Source organism: Harpia harpyja, chromosome 3 (assembly GCF_026419915.1).
Source record: "Harpia harpyja isolate bHarHar1 chromosome 3, bHarHar1 primary haplotype, whole genome shotgun sequence".
NCBI lineage: Eukaryota > Metazoa > Chordata > Aves > Accipitriformes > Accipitridae > Harpia > Harpia harpyja.
This window is the reverse complement of record NC_068942.1, coordinates 74954024-74972222: the sequence shown is the minus strand read 5'-3', so window position 1 is coordinate 74972222 and position 18199 is coordinate 74954024. Positions and strand designations below refer to the sequence as shown.

The 18199-nt window shown below is 43.1% G+C and overlaps 1 protein-coding gene across 7 annotated transcripts in view; it reads left to right on the top strand.

Annotated features, from left to right (window-relative positions):
* The window catches only part of SYNE2 (spectrin repeat containing nuclear envelope protein 2), a 197714-nt gene that overhangs the window by 152515 nt on the left and 27000 nt on the right, over window positions 1–18199 (top strand). For all 7 annotated transcript variants that reach the window (XM_052783400.1, XM_052783405.1, XM_052783402.1 and 4 more), the window contains 10 exons: window positions 48–176; window positions 720–874; window positions 1218–1365; window positions 2445–2539; window positions 3914–4148; window positions 4989–5183; window positions 5963–6088; window positions 8093–8248; window positions 11713–11871; window positions 12813–12979. In XM_052783400.1, the coding sequence (XP_052639360.1) occupies window positions 48–176; window positions 720–874; window positions 1218–1365; window positions 2445–2539; window positions 3914–4148; window positions 4989–5183; window positions 5963–6088; window positions 8093–8248; window positions 11713–11871; window positions 12813–12979 (1565 nt within the window). The remainder of the gene's footprint in view (window positions 1–47; window positions 177–719; window positions 875–1217; window positions 1366–2444; window positions 2540–3913; window positions 4149–4988; window positions 5184–5962; window positions 6089–8092; window positions 8249–11712; window positions 11872–12812; window positions 12980–18199) is intronic.

Genomic DNA, 18199 nt, shown 5'->3' with positions numbered 1-18199 from the left:
ATGTGTATTAAATCATAATTAACATAAACATGCAATATTCACCCTAGTTCAATCTTTCACAACTGGAGGATTTCAAGAATTGCCTTGAAACGCTGGAGGGTCACGTCCAGAATTGCACAGATGCCTTCGATAGCCTCTGTCTAGAGGGAGAAACAGACAACTCAGAATTGCTCATGGTACGTTTGGATTCCCAAGTACAAAAAGATACTACTCAGGATTTAAGCGTCTGAAGGATACCAGCTCTTGCCTACTTCAAGAAACCCTTTGTGTCCTAAGTATCGTAGTTATAGCACTTCCATCTGAGTAACTATAATCTCATCCAAAACACAAAAGCAATGATTTAAGTTCATAAAAACTCTAGATATGCATTGCAGGCCAAATGCCTACATGGAGGGGAGGAAAATCACATACATTTGGGGTTGATGGGAGATCTTTTTCCCAGCTTTGCTCTGGAGCTACCCTGTTGTCCTCAATGTAGGGTACAAAATAAATCTGCAAGTACCAGCTCCTGAGTATCTGTTAGTACTGTTGGAAAAGTGGGCCCTGTGTAAGGGAGTTGTAACTTTTTTCTTAACACAGAAATATGGGGGGGGGGGTAGGTTAGCATTTTGGATGCATAACGTTCAGATACTTCCTACAGAAGAGAATAGGCTTCTCTGTTTCTTTGAAATGAAAGAAAGGCAGTATTTTTTGCAATTAATTTATTTTTTTACTTCCAGAATCACACGCTGGAGCTTGCTGCACTTTCTCCAAGCATAGAGAGTTTGAACGAAGCAAGCATTAAGCTGCCACTCAGTGACTTCACCCTGAAGAAAATGCAAAGTCTGACTCGGCAATGGAATCAGAAGACAGCAGCTGCTCTGGAACGCTGCAGGTCTGAAATGCAAACAAAAAAATCACTACTAACTGTTTCCTTTTCTGTGAGGAAAATCAAAACCAAATTAAAGCATGGCAGGTCTTGCGATCTGTTCTCAGGTTTCTCAGGGGCTTTCCAAGTTGAATTCCTGCCCGTTCAATTTACTTGATTATTCAGTGGCTATTTATTCCAAGTCACTTGAAGCAAAAATCTGGATGTTCATAGGTGAAGAAGGTAGCAAAGTGCCAAGCAAAACCCTACTATGTTAGTATTACTAGCCACCATGTTAGACTGTATGCAAACATATCCAGAAAAACAACCACCAACACAGTAGTTTCTGATTATTCCTTTTGTTTTACAGTATGCTTGAGGGAACTCAAAATGATGATAAGAAATTCTTTCAAAAATGTGAAAACTGGATGAAATTCCTAGAAAAAATGAGAGAGGCCTTAAAAACAAATATTCCAGGATGGTTTGAAGAACTGCAGGAGCAACAGAGAGTATATGAGGTAAAGCTAACTCTAAAAATGGAAGCATCTTCTTGAATGGTGAAGGTGGGAGGAAATCACTAGAAAATGCTATGCCTTTTGAAATTAGATCTGGGCAGAGTTTTACAGAGCATTTCACTCTTGAAATGTGGCCTTGTACTTATTCAGAGGAAAACTTTGAAATGTGAAAATCCTTTTTCAAAATGGATGGATCCCTTTTTGCAGGGATCAGACCTTTAGGAGTGCATCCTCAAGTGTTGTGTCATGTAAGTCCTAGATTTCTCCAACCCTGAGGTTACTTGCCTGTCTGCCTGTCCCAGAGCACTGAAGCCTGTGGCAACTAGCTAGGCAGTTTGCTGGCGATCTGCCAGGAACCTTACCAGTTTCTGGAAGAACTGCATTTAAAACAAAATGTTTTCACATGTGGATGCAATTCTAAGCAAATTGTCTATCTACAGATGTTGTCCTAGTGGCGGGAGAATGGAAAAACAACCAAAATACAGAAAAAAACCCCATAATCATGTGGTAAATGCTAAACATCATGAACTGTTTGGGTGAGCTTTGTGCTGCCACAGTGGAACACAGCTACACACTACCCAAACTACTGTGGCTGATTCCACGGGGTGTTAAGTCTCTGCACGTCAGTGATATTTATTAGGGTCCACAGAAAGTTATTTTCTCCTTTTTCTTGGACGTCTCCAAATAAATTCATTCATTGCAATGAAATTATTTATAGAATAAACTTTTGCTCATTGTGATTAAGAGTAAATTCACCCTTATATGTAGCTTTTTTTTATACCTTTTCTATGGGTTTCTCTCTAGATTGCATTTCTCATGAATGAGTCCAGCAAACTTTAGGCTTCAAATTACCTTAACATACACTTCCTGGTGGGTTCTGCTGTCACGTGTGTGCAAATTCCTCCTGGTATTCAAAAAGCGTGGAATCTTTTAGTATGCATTTGACACTAACACTTGAAAATAATAGAGCTTTCAGCATTTAAAATTAAATAAATGCTGAGACTCTAGAGGAGCAGAACCAGCTTTCATAGCAAAGGTTGTTCAGTGAATAGTTAAAACTGTTGTTCTCACGGTATTTTCAGATGCTGCAAACTGAGATTTCCATAAATCAGCAGACATTTAATTCCATCATAGCAAAAGTTCTACTCTCCTTGGAATGCGGAGAAGCAGAGAAAAGGTAATCTATTTGTTTTTCTCCCTAAGATTTTGGTAATTCAGTGAATATGCTCTCTTCCTTGGAGTTGGTATTGAATCTTTGCTCTCATGAGGACAGAAACCAAATTTTGACTGGGCTCACTCTTTAAATAACCTCCTGGCACATTTTGCAAAAGTGTGAGGAGGTGCAATGAGAAAGAAATACAGGTGCCCTTGCCAGGCTGTATTTTGGATAATAACTAGATGTTCTGCCTGACAAAAATAATTGCTCTTGAACAGGAGTCTTCCTTGTCTACTGCTACCCTGCAGTTGTTGAAACTATAACTGTGGTTGAGAAGTTACCTTCTTACAGACTGTATGAGGATGCTGCATATGAAGGATCCTTTCTCCCTTCCTAGACCTCTCTACTTTTTAAAGTGCAGAGGTGTGAGGTTATCCCTGTTGACCCTGGCACGCGTCACAGGGCATTGAGTCATTGGCCAAGCAACCCAAAACATATGGTAGCTAAACCTGGTTTTTATCAGTCTGATCTTATATTTCTCTCTTAATCAATGCAGAGTGAGAAGCAGCAAGTAATATTTGTGGGCAGAGGTTCAGCTGCCTCAGGCATTTCTGCTGTGAACACGTTACCCCTCTCAGCCAGAGCTTGCTGCTTCTAGAGAGTAGGCAGGACACTATGTGCTCTCCTCAGCCACTTCAGTATGAAGTCCACAGCTTGGCTTAAAGCTGCCAGGGAAGGTAGGGCTAAACTAAGCAAAGCTGCTGGATCTTTGTGTTGAAACTAGCCCCACAAACACAGGTGTTTGTGTAAGAGCTAATCTTACATGGCCATGGCTTCCTGCAGAGGAGCAGAATGGACAGATGGGGGTTGTCTTAATTACTCCAGCTAGATCTGCTGGATCATCTAACCATGTTGTAGGAGAGGCAAAAAAACTGTGTTGAATGGGTTCAATAACAACACATAGCCTTTTCACTTTGCAGTTAGGTCCCACTGCTGTAGGATACAATGGTGGTTGAACTCCCGCTTACAGGCTGGTAAAAGCACAGGTCAATTTTGCAGCGTAATCAGAGACCTTGTCTCACTTGCATTGACCTTCTTGTTCTTCAGAAGAGTGTTTAGGGCATATTGTTTTTGTGATTGCAGTACTATATGTTGCTATACCACAATAGCAAGAATGACTTGCATTATCCATCCTTGTATCATGTAAAAGGTTTTTTGGATTGCTTAAAAGATGGAATACAGAGAGCAGGGCTGAGCTTAGGGCTGCATAGAGCTTTTTGCATAGTTGGGTATTGTAATTGGAATAGAATGTTGCAAATGGAAATCCATCACAATTATTGTAAAATGCAACCTTGAGGTAAAAACATATTAACACTGAACACTTGTCATTTTCAGAACGGAGTTTATTTCCAAGCTCACATTGCTGAAAGAGCAGTGGCAGAATGTTATCTGGATGGTTCAGCAGAGGAAGAAGGATATCGATGGACTCGTGAGCCAGTGGCAGCTCTTCAGGAGTTCCCTGCGGAGTCTCAGCAGATTTCTTGCTGATATAAACAGTTTCCTCATAGCTGTGAAGAGCCAGGACTGCTATAGCCTTTACCAGCTTAGAAATCTAATTCATGATTTCAAGGTACTGTGTTTATTTCTCATAAATCTAAACTCTGTGGTTTTTTTCTCAGACTGAAACAACTTCTGTCCAGTAAGGTAAAAAGCTTTAAAATCACACGCTTTCTGGGGAAAAATAATTGCTGACAGTTTTTCTTAAAAGTTGAGCACAGATGAGAAAACAGTGACATTGTGAAAGGCTTATTATACTAGGAAAATTCCTGGTCAACACTGTCATTTAGTAGCCTTGTATGCTTCAAAAATATTACTGATATGAACACAGAAATGCAGGGTGCCAGGGAGATTAGGCAGAAACCCTGGTCAGCAGGTAGCCTCTAGGTCTCTGTGCACCTTACTGACATGGCTGCTGTATGCAGACCTTGCAGTTTGCCTGAAGGAAGCAGGCACATATCTGGCAAGACAGGCCATATGCGTCCTGTGTGCGCAGGGATGGGCAGGAGGTTCCAGGAGCAGAGGATAAAGCACTTGCAATGGGGTCTGTCCTTGGAGCCACCACTCCAGGGTGCACAGGATGCACAGACCTGGGCAATTCTTCAGGGCAGTGAGTACATTTTACATGCAGTGGAAAAAAATATATTCCTTTGTTAATTTTGGGTATCTGGGTATCTTTCACTCTATAGATTCAGCCTGTGAAAAGCTGTTGTAGAGCTTTATAGATCAGAAGGTCAGAAAGAATCTGATTCTTCTGCAATTAAAAATGTAGCTAGGAGAAGATCTATTCATTACTCTTTCATGAATGTGAACAAACTAGTGCCTTGTAACTCCCTTTGTGAGCCAGAAGTGCGCTTCTAAAGCTTGCTAAGAACAGGTTAGAAACTTAAATTTTTTTTTTTTTCTTTTAAAGAGTAAGGCAGTGATTCTTCAGAGGTGGCAAGCCATGTACTCCTTAATCATCGATGTCGGGGAGAAGTTGCGTACTGTCTCCGATACCGAGACCAGCGCTGTTCTCCAGGAGGAGCTCAGCCAGTTACAGCAGAGTTGGGGGGACACCCAGGTCCAGCTGGAGAAGAAGAAGATGCAGCTCAGTAGCACCCTACAGGTAGATGATGCCCTCCCCAGGGAGGAGCGGCACCTGCTTCTCTGGCATTGGGTCTTGAGAGCTTCCCTGCCCCACTGTCCACAGGGCTGAGCTTTGTAGCAACAAGGCAAATAGTGAGCTGCTGCTTGCTGCAGAGGGGCTCTGAGGGAAGTGCCTGTCGTGCCATTAGGGCTTGTGGGAAGCTAAAACTATCGTCCCCTGATTCTCCAAAGGAAAATGTTGTTGGCATCCATTTGTTGCTACAATGGATGTTCCCGCTCTGATTATTCTCGTGCTCCCCATGGCCTGGAGCTCTCTCCTGCTTTGGGCTGTGAAGCCTGAGCTAAAATTTAGCTTAGAGGGAGTTAGCATGACTTGTTGCTCCTCCTGTTGCACCTCTAAACAGAAGGGCAGGTCATATTTATCTCCTTAGAGCAATAAATTTGCTTTCATGGCTAGACAGCACATACCTATGTCTTAAAATTGAATACCATCATCGATATGATCCCCAGTCCAAAAACTATGCTTAAAAGCCTCTCAGGTTGGACAAAACAAAATTAGCAGAAATGCTCTGTAAGACAAACCTTAAATACAAGAAAGGGTGCAAGTTCTTCTGTAAATCCATGCACCAAATTCTTGTGGGTGGTAAAATGTATCAAAAAGAAAATCCAAATAACCAGAGCACATGATTATTAATTTCAGTGGATTGAAGAGGCTATTTTGTAACATATCCATATGGTACAATATGTCATGATAAAGTGTTTTAACCTTTTATAACTTCTTTGGGCCTCCTTGAGCAGACTTGGGACTGCTGTGAAAAGCAAACCAAGGAACTGGAAAGCAGGCTGGGAGAGCTGAAGGAGAAAGTAAAAGATCCCCTTCCTCTTGAACATGAAGAGCTCTACAAAGCCAAGGAACACATTAAGGTATTGAACAGCCATATTGTATTTAAATAGATGTAGTCTTTGCACAACTCCTGATCCCTGTAAAATCAGTTTTGCCTCTTACCTGCTCTTCAGTGATACTGGATTTCTCTCCTTTATACCATCCTGATTGCTGCCAATCTGCAAAGTCCAGCTGACCAAGAAGATTACAAGAAGAGTAGTAGTGTTTGGATTTTTTTTCCTGCTTCTGCTCCCGTTCCACAGTCTGAATTTATAAAATAAGCAGTTCCTCAAACAAAAGGGAAAAACTCCCTGGTCTCAGCTCAATTGGCTGCTATCCTAATGGCTGAATCTCCCTTTTTGTTTTCCAATCCATTTTGGACAGGGAGCTCCTCAGGCAAGAGACCTCGTAAGTCTACAAAGCACCGTGCACACCTGTGGGATCTGAGAATAATTAAAGAGAAGGAAAATTAAGAGTAAGGGAGTGGCAAAAACCCTTGCAGCCCGTAGTGCACCATGAAAATTAAATGGCAAGGAAAGCATTTCCAAGGGATAGGAGACATTTTGTCTGGACTGGTCAGTCTTTCATCATCCTTTTATGAAGTGAATTGTTGACCTATGTAGTGGGAACAAATAAGCTTATTAACGAGCCAAGGCTTTGAACTCATTATCAGCTGTCTGAAATCTTCTTTGTGAGGGCTGGCTGCCTTTCCCACGGCAGCAGTCTTGCTGTAGGCCTGAATTATTAGTGAGGTGGCAGCACACGGCTTCTGCCTCTTACTCCAGTAAAAGAAATTCAGCCGCAGAGGCGTCAGGGTCAGACAGTGCCAGTGCAGTTGCTGCTCTTGGGTGCCACGGTATAATAAAATAAAGGACCAAAATGGCATGGGGGAGAAAGGACCTTCTTTCCTCGCCCTGCATTTCACTCTTCTATGGAATAAAGCTGTTTTTTCTCTCAGGCCTGGACCTTGTACGAGGCTAGCAAAGTCCCACAAAATTCCATTGTTAGTTCCATTAATGCAGGGATTTGACCCTTTTTAAAATACATAAATGCATGTGTGCACATCTGTAGGCAGTAATTTGTTGTAAGCTCAGGTAAACTTTAGTCTCAGGTTTGTTTGGTTTTTTTCCTCCAGTGTTGAAGCAGATAAGGTGTTTGTTTTTTTTTTTATGATCTAGATAAGTGACTGGATCAAAAGACCTGTGAAAATGCTCGCAGGGCTTGGACCCAGCACACTTCTCCTGATATAAACACTCACAATTTTTTCCCTTTAAAATGAGACAAATTGGATCCTCTGTAAGAGCTTTTTTTGTTAGAGGAGCCAGTGACTCTTCCCAGCAACCGTCTTGCAAAATGGGACCTAGTACCTCGTGTGTGGAGTATCATGTTTCCTAGCTGCATGCAGTGGTCTCTCTGCTTTTTAGGTGACAATTTTAACACCGATAAGGAAAACGCATAACCTTGTTATAAGGGGAAAGTGAAGTCAGGGGAACAAAGCAGAAGAGAGTGTTTCTGTGAATGAGCAGTTTAAAAGCTCCACATCTCTGACAAATCTGATGAAGTGCCTGTGAAATCATTTATTAGAGGAGACCAATTTTATTTTTTTAGCGTTTAAATAAATAACCTGAAATTGGAACAAATGCAGGTGGAAAGCAACTTGGCCAAAATGATAATAATAAGAAAAAAAAAAAAAGAAACCCCAAAGAATTGGGCATGTTCCTTCCTGGATGTGAAACCCCGAACGCTGCCCTGGAGCATGGGGAGCTGCAGGGGGTCAGGCAGCGTTTAGACACTTCTGGATGCATCGGGGGCGGCTGCTGCAGCAGTGAATCAGCAGCAGCTCTGCCCTGGGCTCCAGTGGGCTCCCAGTCCGGCCCTGAGCCAAACACCCGGGGACCCCATCCAGTCCAGCCGGAGAGCGCTGCACAAGCGGCTGCACATTCCCCTCCCCTCCTCCCCCACAGGCCAGGCAGGGGATTAACGAGCAGGTTTGGAAACCAGAGGAGCTTAGTGCCAAGGCTTGTGCTGGGTGCCTTTCCATGCAGGAGCTGGAGCAGTCGCTGGCAGACTGGGCCCACGACATGAAGGAGCTGCGGGCCATGAAGGTGGAGCTGGCTCACTGCATCCTCACCGAGGACATGATGGTGCTCAAGGAGCAAGTTGAACATTTGCACAGGCAGTGGGAAGAGCTCTGCTTGCGAGTAAGTCTTCTGCCTCCTCTGGGGTTTTATAGCGGAATATTCATAGGATCTGGCAGAAAAGGGGAGCAGGTTCTCGGGGTTGGCTCACTTTTCCAGTCTTGGGTGGGGATGGGGCTTCTCCTAGTGCAGCTGACCAGGGCCGAAGTTTGCACTTTGTTTCCTGGACGCAGACTGCTGAGATTTTTTTTGCAAACCCTTTGTAACTAGTGAGTGCCTGAATTACACAGAGCTCAAATGCAGCTGTTTACTGAAATAGGTGGCTTTGTTCTGGGCTGCCAAAGGTTGGGGGGGCGGGGCGGGAAGAAGGATAGACACAGGAATTGCCTGAGGGCATGAGGCAGGGAAAGGAAGGGGGAAGTGTTTGCAATCCGATGTTAAAAAGAAAAACGCCAGGAGAGTTGATAAAGAAAACTTAGATGTGTTTAAATACTGACTCCTTGGGTTTAAACACATTAAGAACTGACTTGTCTTTTCTGTAGGAGTAAAATACTGTGAAACATTTGCATTCTTTGTGGCTTCTTGCTGTATTACACTTAATTTAGCGCTGCATGTAAAATTGCTGGGGAACATTTACCAGCAAAGTCACATGAACTTGATTCATTAGGTTATTATGCAGTTTGAGTGTGTGTTTACTTTGCCCCGTTAACAGGACTGGAAGAAGTAAAATACTTCGGGGTCTTAAGTTACTCTGGATGGCTCTGCATGCCAGCAAGCCAAACTCTTTCCTCTCTTTACTCACAAGTCGATAGCCTTTATTTTACGGTTTGTAAAGAAGTAGGGAAGCAAGTTAGTATTTTGTGTCTAACTCGGGCAAAAGTAAAGCAATCTTGGTGGGAATATTGCCAGAGTAATGAACAGCTATGCTTATTTCACAAACTTTGGTGTGATGAAATAGTTATTGGGGTTTATTTTTTGCATTGCAACAAGAAAGAAGAGTTTAGTATCTTTGCCTTAAACTGGACAACCGTCTAGTTTATAAATGAGAGAACTTCGTTGTTTTTCCTTTTTTGGTGAACTGCTGATGCCTGCTGTTTCTACTGTGGTGAACAGCCCTGAAAATTAAACTATCTTTTGTATGTACCCCACTACAGTCTATCCAAGTAGTAATTTCCTGTAGTAATTTCAGATTTTATTCAAAATTTTCATTTTGATTTCCTGTGGGAACAACGTTTAGTTCAGTCTATCTTGGAGAGAAGAAAGGGGTGACATTAATGTGACTGTGTTAGGCACACAAAAACCCGTAGTGGGAGGAATCTATTCAGTGCTGCAGCAGAGAGACATACTGAAATGTTTACACAACCCTAATGACCCTCTGGAGAGCCTGCACTGATGCTCAGCGCTGGACATGAGGGTAGGAAAGCAGACTCGATCAGTTCTGCTGCTAGCACGACTGCTTTGTTTTGGCTAACAAATTAGAGGAGTCAAGATGTATTGTGTGAAGAAAAATCTGCAGTATAAATGCAGAGAGGTGAAGACCTTTAAAAGCGAGACGCGGCTGCAGCTGTCACGGCCACGGGAGCGGGGCAGCCAGATGCCTGCGCCGGACTGAGCAGGGACACAAACACACTTAGTGAGCAGATGCACTCAAGGGATTAGCGTTTACGTAGCTGCCCTTGCAAGGCACATGTAGGTCAAAGATTTAACTATTCGTATCGGCGAGTATCCTGTCCTGTTGAACACTGGCGTATGGGTTGGGCCTGCGCCTTGATATTCTTTTAGCCTCTCTTGGGAATGCTCAGATTGCTCCTGCATCATGCTGTGGGTGCAAAATGGAGCTGGTACCGGGGCAGCGGGTCCGAGGAGAGAGTTCTCAAAGCAATGGCTTGAAGGGCTCATGTTCCTAGAAGCTTGTCTGGGATTTTTTGGCTTATGCCTGGTTTACCCCCAATCTCTGCTGCTTAGCCAGCTAAAAGGTGCTTCCTGCTCTTAAAATCCTGCCTTTCCCCATGCTTAGCAGGCAAAAATGGAGTCAGGATAATTTCAGGATTTAACAGTGGTTTTGCTGACACGCATAGTCTCTTCTTCCACTGACCAAGTTAACTCGACTCCACACATGGGAGATGCTGCAAGTGGCAGCAGAAGGATGAGGGATTTACCCTTCATACATCTGAGGCCAAGGGTACGAGGGAGCATCCCAGAGCAGAGGCCCTCTTAGGGAGACTTTCTGAGGTCCCTGGGGTCTCCAGGAGACTTCTTCCCATTGAGAACTTTGGAGATTGTTTCCCTATGTCCCAAGACAGTGCTTTTGGCCTCATCTCTGCTTAAATCAGAATGAAAGATTTAAAAATCACTTTCACCTCCCCATAAAAGCAATGTAGTGGGAGATCACATGGTGCCTCCTATTTTGATTCTGGTGTTACGTGGAGCTCGTCTTGCTTCCACACTACACACTTAAACTTCACTCTGAGGTACAAAATAGTTTTAGAGATTAGTCTAGGAGAATCAGTAATGGAATTTCGAGGAGTCATATGCTGTGTAAGGTGCATGTGAGATACGAAGAGGGAATGTTTCTGGCCATGGGGTGATATTTATGGTGGCCATTCACAGCCAAGGCAAGCAAAATATTATGCTCAGTCTTTACAAAGTTTATTGGTGAGGATGAAGGGCTAGTTGTTTGTCTTGTTCTGTTTTAGTAGAATTGTACAATTTTTCACTTCCTTTGTCCCATCTATCTTAGTACAGAAATCCATCAAAGTAGATAAATGAATACAAATATGTATTTAAGACCCCTAGGCTAGAAATCAGCATTATTGGCTAGTAGAAGAGTGACCCTGCTTCTTTCTGAGATGTTGGAGCAGTGATAATAGCTTTGCTGGTTCAGGCAGAATCAGACCTTAATTTCTCTGTCTAGACAATTTGTTTATCCGTCCTGGCAAATGTAATTTTGAGGGAAGAAATCCATAGTTTTCAATAAAAAGCATAGATTCTTGATGTTGATTTTTTTTGGAAGTTCTCCAAGAACTGGTGAGCAAATGGAAAGAAAAGAGGAAGGTTTTTATAGAAATAAAATAATTGCAGTCAGTAGTTGCAAAGTTTCTCTTACAGTTGCAGAAAAATAAGAACTTACCTAGGTATTATTTCTCTTGTGTTATATATGAGACAGTACTAAACAGTATGTAGTGATTATATATTTTGTATTCCTTCTTTGTTTGGCATTTTCAGGTTTCCACTGAGTAATAGTTAAATTGTTATATAAGCTCATTATTTATAAAACTGTCACTCAGTTTAATTCTTCTGAGTGAGAGAATCTGGTGTCTGCAAGTCAACTTTTGGCCCTGCTATCCAAAATGAGATGTAATAACAGTCTGCTTGCTGGCTTTGAAAAGAAGGCTAGAGATCCTTGATAACTGCTTCTGCAAAATGGAATATGATCAAATGCACATTAGAAAATAGAAGGCTCATAATTGCTGGTTTCCGTCCTAAGAATGATGTTGCCAGCAGTTAATGTGTGTGCTTATCCATAGGTGTCTCTGCATAAGCAGGAGATCGAGGACAGGCTCAATGCCTGGATTGTGTTCAATGAAAAGAATAAGGAGCTGTGCTCCTGGCTGGTACAAATGGAAAGCAAAGTGTTGCAGACTGCAGATGTTAGCATTGAAGACATGATAGACAAATTGCAGAAGGTAAGTAGTAACGCCACTTTTCTTCAATTGCAGTCTTGATAGCTCGTTATAGAGACACGACTCCTCAATTCTTCCTTGCCTCTTAGAAGTGATACGTGATACAAAACCAGCACCAGCACGTACAGGCTTTTGTGAGAAGATGAGCTTTTCTAGCCTCCGCTCTTATCTTCTTCTTGATGTTCAGACTTGGAGCATAATGCAAAACAGAAATGCCACCTGACTGCATTTAGGCATGGAGTGTGATGTATGTGAGTTGCAGTAGTGGGGGTCTGGGTTGTTGGGCATACATGCACGTACAGCACTGCTCAGACCTTTCCCAGCAGTCAGAGGGCAAAGAAAAGATTGAAGGACGGGGTAGGTCTTATGCCAGGTGAACAAGAAGTTACCACAACCACAAATAAAACCTAATTCTGGCCCTTCACCTTGGTAGTCAGTGCAGTTAGTGCTTTCTAATACTTCCGTATTAGCTTGATTTTTAACAGGACCATTATTCTGCTGCAGTGTTCCTCTCCATGGCTTAAAGGTCTCAATATCTAATCCCAGATCTCCTCTGGATAAGAATACCAGCAAAATAAAGCCATCCTAGACTTGAATTTGGGTTCTTTTGATGTAGCTTGATTGAAAAATTACATTAAATCAGGAAAACAGAGACAAAATTAGAACATTAAGCTGCTATTTTTAGGAGTACTTACTCCTGGCACTTGCAAGTCTTTAAGCTGCTTATTTTTTCATAGTGGCTTCATAGTGAGAGTGCTTTTCCATTGAGGTTTTTGTTTTTGTTTTAAGTGAAAGAGTTCTACATGCTAATGTAGAAACCTCAGCCATCACAAGCCAAACCTGACTTCACATCACACGTGTGGGAAAAGAAACAGATAGTTTTGTTTTGGTTTTGTTGTTTTGTTTTGTTCAGGAGTTAAGCAATGTTTGTGTGTATTTATCAGGATTGCATGGAAGAAATAAACCTGTTCAGTGAAAATAAGCTTCACTTGAAACAAATGGGTGATCAGCTAATCAAGGCTAGCAACAAGAGCCGAGTTGCAGAAATAGATGATAAACTCAACAAAATCAATGATCGCTGGCAGCATCTCTTCGATGTCATTGGAGCACGGTAAGAAAATGATTTTCAATGTTTTATATGAGATAAAAGTCAGAGGCTAGTGTCCTTGACAATCAGAAACAGACTGACATGACTTTTCAGTTCTGTCGAAATTTATTATTGAGAGTCAAATTAAACTGAAGTTAATGCTTTTTCGTTATGACTTGTTGCTGTATTATGACACCAAATGTCTTAATTTATCTAATGGTAGAGGGCAGGGTGTAAGAATTCATATAAAATATAATTTTAATAATGGGAGCTATGGAAAGGGAAGAGTCAAAGTGATTTCTCTGTTGCATGTGTTGAATTGCAACTTAATTTTAAGGCAGTATGGTAGGAGTTCATTCGGGTTCTTTAGGAGAGCCTCCTGTTTTAAGACAAGCATCTATTTCATCCTATGTTTGAATGCACAGAATTTGGGAATAGATTCCTGGCCTGTCTCTATAGACAGTCAGATTATATGATGATAATGTTCCTTTTTTACATTCAGAGGTGAATGAAATTTCATTTAATGTTAGTGCTATTTGTTTACTCAGTCTCAGAAGACCATACCATGGGTTTATTTTTTAAATTTAGGATCTTCTGCGTGATGGTGAAATGGAAAATACTATCAGTTGAAATTAAAACAAAAACCTGCATAGTCTAGGCACTAACCTCTTCTTAAAGGATTAAACATCTTTGTTATACTTGGCAGAGTTAAGAACATCATGATCATTTTAGTATTAGCCTTACTGAGACGATCCCATTTCACTATTATCTCTGAGTTTCTACCACAGCTTGGGAGGAGGATGCTGGGCTGGTCTCACTGCCTGCCCGAGTTTATTAGTAATCCAGAAATAATAAGGCTAACACCGAATTAGTATTGGTCTAAACTTCTCTCCCAAGGTTTTGTTTCGCCTGTAACCCCCCTCTCTGGGCCCTCAGAAGCTCTCTTGCTCAGTTAACATTTGGGACAGATAAGGTGGGTGTTTCTGCTGTGACAATGTAGTGCTAAGTGTGCTGGATCTTAATCAGGAATGAGATCTGAATTAATGGTGACACATGAGCCGTGAATGATTAAGCAGAAGCTGCCTTGTTAAGATCTAACACTTTGCAGATAGTCTTGCAGTGGTTGTCTCAAGGTGTCTTTGTATTTGATCTAGTGTTGGAAAGAAAGCTTCACTTTTATAACAGCACTTTTTCTCTTCTCATGGTAGCATGCCACTTTTAAAGCAATTTTATCATCATTTGTGTTCTGCCCTGTGTTAGTATTGAATTGTAGCAATTTTTAAATGCAGATTAAAATGCACTATTTTAAAACTGAGGTAAACACGGCACATTCTAGTAATCTTTAGGAAAATATGCTGAAGAACTGATGGGATATTTAGAAAGAGATCCAGCAGTCTTATTCAAGTAGTCTGTGACAACAGAGCACTTGTTTGTCTACCTGGGATGTCTTAAATCTTTACCTTCAGACAAGTGTATGGTGGTGTTTTGAAGTACGTTAATGCAGATTTGCCTAGAGCATCAATGTAGCTCCCAGTATTGGATATCTAAGTGGATATCACAGCCACTGGGGAGTTGGTGTGGTGCTCTATGATTGTTCCTGTGTTCTTAATCCCAAAAGGTCTAGAGCATACTAGCTTCTACTTGTGATTTCTGCCAACTTTCTGGTCAGAACCAGGGTAATTAACTGGAAGGACCTGACAAAATGTGGTTCTAAGCAGCTCTCTCTGTGATCCAGGGTTATCAGGCAGCCCAGTGGGCTCTGCTGGTCCTCTTGGACTTAATACTAATGGAGGTTCAGCATATTGCAGCGTTTTGCAGCATGGGTGTAGCACACCTCCTCCCTCACCCTCCCTCACCACCTTGCTTGGGCCTGACTCGCAGCTCAGCTGTTCTCGGCTGCTCAGTCATAAATAACCACCAGGCTAGACACTCAAAATAGAAAATGAGTATGGTCCTAAGAGTTTATTTTGTCCTGTTTACAACCTTCCAACTTTCTGTTTTGAGGTTGCTGCTATAGTGGTGGCTTGCCACTGAGACTTGAATTCTGAAGGAATTAAATTAGATTTCAGTTGACTGAAATTTCCACCTCACTCACTGGTAAGCTTTGGGGCACTCAAGAGAAGGCTCCTCCTGTGCTTTTGGGTAGCCTCTCTTAAGCTCAGGTGATGGGGAGGCGGCAGCAGTTCTACCGATCACAGATGTGCCACAAGTTGGGCCTCTTCATGAAGGAGCAGAGCAGAGAAAGGAGCTTTGGGCTGGAGGTGAGATGACCTGTGAGTGTGGGTTGTGATGCCCCATGCTGATAGACTGTCTCCTTCCTTTTCAGTTTGCTTTTGCAAAAACTTAGAAGAAAAATCGCATTTAAGCTGTGTTGAAAGAGCGTGTGAAAATAGAGTGGCGGCAAAATTCCTGTTGGCCCTGTTGCATGAAGCCATCACAGTCCAGCCATCCTCACAGGATCTCAAACATCTGCCATCAAGCTCCAGGGAGGTTGGAGCTTGTAAGGCGTGGTGCAGGGGCTGTGGACCCAGTGCTGCCCAGCAGAAGAGAGACTGGAGCACTGCACCACCGCTGCCACGGCAGAATACTGGGACAAAGCCCTTTCTATTGGGCACTGCTTCATTTCTTGGGGAAGATAAAAGGGATGGAGGAGGTGCTTCAGGGCAGGACTGCCAGAAGGCCTTGGAGGGTTTGAGGCAATTGAGGTAGGAGAATGCTGCCTGGAGGGAAATGATTAATTTCATCCCTGGCAGGGAGGCAATCTTGTCTTGCTCCTGAAAAAACTACTTGTAGGAACTTATTTTCACAGCACCTCTGTGAAACGAGGAGGTGGATTTGCTCCTAGCTTTTCAGATCAGTAGCTGCGGCAAGTAAATTGAAGTGAAAATTTTCTGAGGTTTTGGGTGCCGAATCTGTGACCGCTTGAAGCTTTTTTTTTTTTTGACAAGTATTACGACTTCAGCACTTTATGTTAAGTACATAACCAGCTGCTGCCTTTATTAGTACTTGAGGGTGCACCACAGTCCACTGCACCACTTCCCTGGCCCCCAGTGGCTGTCCATCACAGGGGCAAGGACCAAATCTCATGATGTCTTCATGGCAGGCCAAGACTTGGACAGTAAGTAGGCTACAGAGCCATGCACTGAGTAGGAGGAGAAAATGTACATAGAATAGCTAGCTGTGTGTTCATTCTGGGCACTGAATCTTTCTGGTAGACAAGCACTTCATGATCATGTTGGTTAAAGAGTGTAAGATAACCTGTATCCACAAAGGAGTCTAATTGAGATTTATAGCCAGTTTCAGTTCTGTGGTTTCCAATGTCTCCATGTCTGACCCTGCAACCTGCGTAACATTTTATGTTTTCTGTAGTGCAGCGTATGGCTGTGTGATACCAACATGAAACCAAACCAGTCTTGAGCCAATGTATCAATACAGAGCATTCCTCCTGATAGCTTATTTCACCTTTTTAAACCAATAAGCATCCTGGGACAGATGGACAAATTAGGTGAGCTCTCTATTTAGTCCTTGAAGTGATTCTCTTAGTTCATGATGACAAGCTCAGATTTGCCATATGGCTGCACTTGCAGGACTTAACACTTTCATTATATGTCTGTGCTCGGCTTGTGTGGTAACAAAAGCTTTGCTGCATGTGTTGCAGCTGGAGGGTGGCTTGGTGCAAACTTGGAAAAGTCTCAGAATGTTAATAGTCATGGGATAAAGTAACCATCAAGACATTAGCATGCCTGGAAAGAAGAACAAATGAATTTCTGTTCAGCTCAGAAGATACTCTTTACCAGGGGAGCTTCTCGTGCTGAAGTCTCTGTTGATAGAGGGGGAATACAAAAACATACTAACAGGCAGAAAAGGAGCATTGTGCTGTCTGTAAAAACAGACACAGAAAATCTCTTGCTTTTGTTCTCTCGTCACCAGCCTTGTAGCAGCACTCTGCCAGAAGAAACTGCTGCATGCTTGCACATGCACCCAAGTGAAGGCCTGAAACAGTGGCTGCACAGGGGTGGTAGACATGGAGTGGGATTTATGTCCCCGGCATGCTCCGGAGCAGCACTCCCTGGCCATGCATTAACTGGCAAGAATTGCCAAGGAACCATGTTGTGCATAGCCATGTTCTTTGGTGTCCTTCCCTGGCACATCCACCACTGATACTAACTCCATGCTTTGCTTCCCAGCCCAGCAGGGAAGTGTTTGCCTTCTGTGCTGCTGTTTGCATACTGCCTGTTGGCTGACTGGAGGAGCACCCATGTGTCACACGAGGGTGTCTGCGCTGCCTGGGGTTGTGCAAAGGGTTTGGATAGTGCTTGAGCCTTCATTGAAGCCACCAGCTTCATCAGGGGGCTGCCTCCAGCAGTTTTGGGTCTGCAGACAGGTCTCTACAGTAACAAACGTTGCATTTCTGTACCTCTGGGCATCCTGCAGCTCTTCCCACTGCCGCTAAGCTGTGGAAGGGGGATGCCATTTCTCAGCTGCTCTGGCTGTCGGCACACTGATGTGTTTTCTTACTTGGTGGGTCTGGTTTGTGTTTTCAGCCTTGTGGAGAAAGGCACATTTTTTGTGTATGTAGCAGGAGTGAGTTCAAATGACTGTGACCTTTAATGTGAGCATGAAAATACAGGGAAGATAGCAAGGCCAAATGTGACTTCTCATCCTTTTAAATGCGAATCCTTGGCAACTAGGTCTTTTCCCTGTGTTCACAAGCTGCCAGCCCTTATTGCAGGGTCCAGGAATCTTAAACTGCCACAATCAAAGTCAGCCCCTTCCTTCCCACATCGAACTTGGGAGATTCAAGGTGTTTTCAGCTGGTTTCCTGCATGCCCCAGCTGAAATTCCCAAACAGCATGAAACTGCTCAGGTTGCAGTAAAATGGGAAGGAGTTGAAGCTCTCCAGTGATACCACCTTGTGCTGTGCAGGGGCTCCAGAGAGATTTTATTGGGGAGCTCCAGTGAGCTGCCATTCTGTTTTTCCCCTTCCTCCCTGCACCCTCACTGCGGCTGGGCTGCCCCGATAGCCGCTCCAGCAGCAGCAGGCCCCAGCTTGGCAGGTATGGGGAGCGAGTAAGTTCATACCACCTCTCAGCTGGTCTCTCTGTTTATTTTCTGCCACATTGCTTACCCTTTGGCAGGGCAGACCATCATGCACCACCTGATGGTGTGCAGTCCTACCCTGTCGCAACTGCGACCGGGCAGCCAAGTTCAAAGGTCTTTTTTAAATTGCTTCAGATGAGTATT